The 2801-nt window shown below is 43.6% G+C and overlaps 1 protein-coding gene across 1 annotated transcript in view; it reads left to right on the forward strand.

Annotated features, from left to right (window-relative positions):
* Positions 1-2801, forward strand: part of LOC109535919 (cytoplasmic dynein 2 heavy chain 1) — a gene marked incomplete in the record, with an annotated part of 19441 nt that overhangs the window by 2097 nt on the left and 14543 nt on the right. Inside the window, 11 exon segments of the mRNA XM_048660689.1 lie at positions 4-179; positions 231-330; positions 381-532; positions 535-962; positions 1021-1213; positions 1266-1493; positions 1549-1925; positions 1987-2181; positions 2231-2477; positions 2529-2678; positions 2734-2801. Of these exon segments, the coding sequence (XP_048516646.1) occupies positions 4-179; positions 231-330; positions 381-532; positions 535-962; positions 1021-1213; positions 1266-1493; positions 1549-1925; positions 1987-2181; positions 2231-2477; positions 2529-2678; positions 2734-2801 (2314 nt within the window).

Below are 2801 nucleotides of genomic sequence, written 5' to 3' on the forward strand. Positions count from 1 at the left end.
AAGATGACTATAATGTTGTGGTGGAAAAGTGTTTGCAAAGTGTCGCTCTGGGGGAAAAGTGGCTAACAACTTGCATGCAGCTTACCGGGCTTTTTTGGCCCAGCTTCAGCTCCAATCCTTGGAAAGAAGCCGCGTATCAGCCCTCGGAGTTGGAGCAATTTATATCTCGAATCCAAGAGGTAGTAAACTCATTTTCCGTCAAAACCCTCCACTAGCACTAGCGGCTTTAGGTAGTCAACATCAGGACTGCTCACAAACAGCTCCTGAGACTGTCCACTCCAGAGGAGCAAAGTGATTTGGATGCCGACAAAGTCTTCAAGCCTTTCCTAAGTAGAGGATTTCAACAAATTTTCCTCCGCAGTTTCATTAATTTGTTGCAGATGTGGACATTTTCACCTGCGACGATGTCACCAAAGACCTACTAAAAGCTCGAAAGGAGTTTGAGTATCTCCTGCAACCGGCCGAAGAAAGAGTGGCTTCGAAGCTGAAGAAGCAGCTGATGAGCGTAAATGCAAACACCCGACAGGCATGCACTGAAACGTAACTAGATTGGCAATTTCTTTGATCTTCTTTCAGTTGATCTACGAGTTCACCAGATACTCCGAGCTGATCAATCGGAAAGTCTTAAAAAACAACCTTCTAGCTGAACGCCAGTTTCTCCTCAACTCACTTAGTGAGTACGTGGCTCAAATTCAAAGCCAGTCCAATTTGGAAACTTCCAAAATCGTGACCAGGCAGGAAACGTCAGACACCATAAAAGAAATCCTCTTTATACGACAACTGGAAGGCAAAGTCAATGAGGTTGTTTTCGTGCTGGACAAACTGCTCAACGACTTAGAAGGGTTTCAGAGTATCAAAGACTTCATTCAAGGGGTAGTGAACAATTTGAAGTCGCAACATGGCGAGCTGTTTAATGGATGGAGTTCCGATGTTATCACCGCTATTAACAGCAATAAATTAAGGTGCCACTAACTCCTCCAAGTCTTAGTCGCTCATTGTTTGTCTGAACTGAAATTGCAGCCTGAAAGAGACCGACCCAGTGATAGAATTCTCCAAGGACAAGCTCATGAAAGTTAACTACCCTTCGCGCTTAATCACCCTTATATCAGAAGTCCGTCAATTAAAGGCCATGGGCTACCAACTTCCTCCCATCATTGAGGAAACCAGCGATCATGCCAAGAAGTTCATGAAATTCGCCCGCTTGCTTGAACAGGCTTGTAATCCGCAGCTACAACTTAATAGAAAAAAACGTTAAAACTTTGCAGATCGCAAACTTCCACAATACAATCGGCGATCGTATGATCCCATCGCAAAAACCAATGATGTTATCCAGTGCTTTGGAGCTCTCAAAATTGGTGCAAGAACAGGAGGTGGTTTCCTGGGGCGAAGAAAAGCACGTGGAAAAGTATGCGAACAATCTGAAAAAAGTTGTAGATAAATTGTCGCAGAACAACAATTTGCTGACCTCCTACCATATAGAGATCATTGACAAGGTGAGGAAGCGCCTCATCCATAATTTCCGTTAACCAATTGCGTTACTGTTATCAGATTCAGGACCTGGAAAATGTGACTCTTCTAAAGGATTTCTCCAGATGGAGTCAGACGATTAAAAACATCAAAACCGTTATAGCAAACGTGGAAAACAAGGGCTTCAAAAACCTGCAATCGTGGAAAAGCGAAATTGATGTAAAACTTTGCGCAATTTTAGAAGCTGAGTATACGAAAAACCTCACATCACTGCACTTGACTTTAGAGGAAATTCGTGTAGATTTGGTTTATCGCAATTCGGCCCTAAATTTTTCCCCAGACCAATTAATCCTCGATCAAATGTATGAGCAGCAACTGAAAAAGTACCTGAACATCCCCAAGAACTTCAAAGGAGTTTCTGATAATTCTGAGCAGATTTACGGAAAAATCATCGAAAGGTAATATGAGGCCCAAATTAAATAAAAAAAAAATAAACTGGTGGAGTTTGCATGTTATAAGGAACGAAGCGGTTTTGGAAAATGTCTCCAAACAGAAAAAAGAACTATTCGAACAGCTTGATGCAGTGATCAAACATTGGCAGTCTTGGCTGCAGTTTGAGCCTCTGGACGCGAAGAAACTCACCTCATGGGAGCACTGGGACCTGCACTTTAGGGCTTCAAAGACCTTTGGCCAGGAGATAGCCAAATTGCCCAGGTATCCTCGCGATCTCCAAGTAAAAAATGAAAATAACCTCCCCATTTAGCGCAGAGGAGCGAGTTGGGTGTTTCCTGATCGGCCTTTCCAGAATGAGATCCGACTTGGAGTCTCACAACAGAAGCTACTGGGACCAACTGGTGTACTCCTTGAAAGATTCCATAGCGGAAGACGTGGTGAAGCTGCAAAACTTCATCGACCCCTCAACTGCGGCTCTAACTAAGCAACCAGTGTCTTTGGAGGAGATTGGAGAAAGTGGGTTTAACTACAGCAGCATTACTGAGGCGCACCAAGAGGTGACAGAAGCCTTTTGATCCAAGCTGTTTAATTTTATCCAGCATTTCCAGATGGAGGCAACGTTCAAGCAAATGCTCAATAAAGCGCAAACTCTAGCCAGTTGGTCCAGAGAACAGGTGGACTCAGTAAATCGACTGAAAGGAGCTTGGGATAGATTGGGGAGTCTCATCAGCAACCATCAGCACATCATGGCCAGACAGGTATCCACCTATTTATTCAAGGGAACAAAATATTGAATAATGTTGTATCTTCCAGATGGAGACCATCAGAACGTCCCTAAGCATCGAACAGGAAAATCTCCTGAAGGAAATCGAGCGGTTTGA

The sequence above is a fragment of the Dendroctonus ponderosae genome, unplaced genomic scaffold, assembly GCF_020466585.1.
Source record: "Dendroctonus ponderosae isolate FM_Combo_2020 unplaced genomic scaffold, Dpon_F_20191213v2 Dpon_F_20191213_1, whole genome shotgun sequence".
NCBI classification, from domain to species: domain Eukaryota; kingdom Metazoa; phylum Arthropoda; class Insecta; order Coleoptera; family Curculionidae; genus Dendroctonus; species Dendroctonus ponderosae.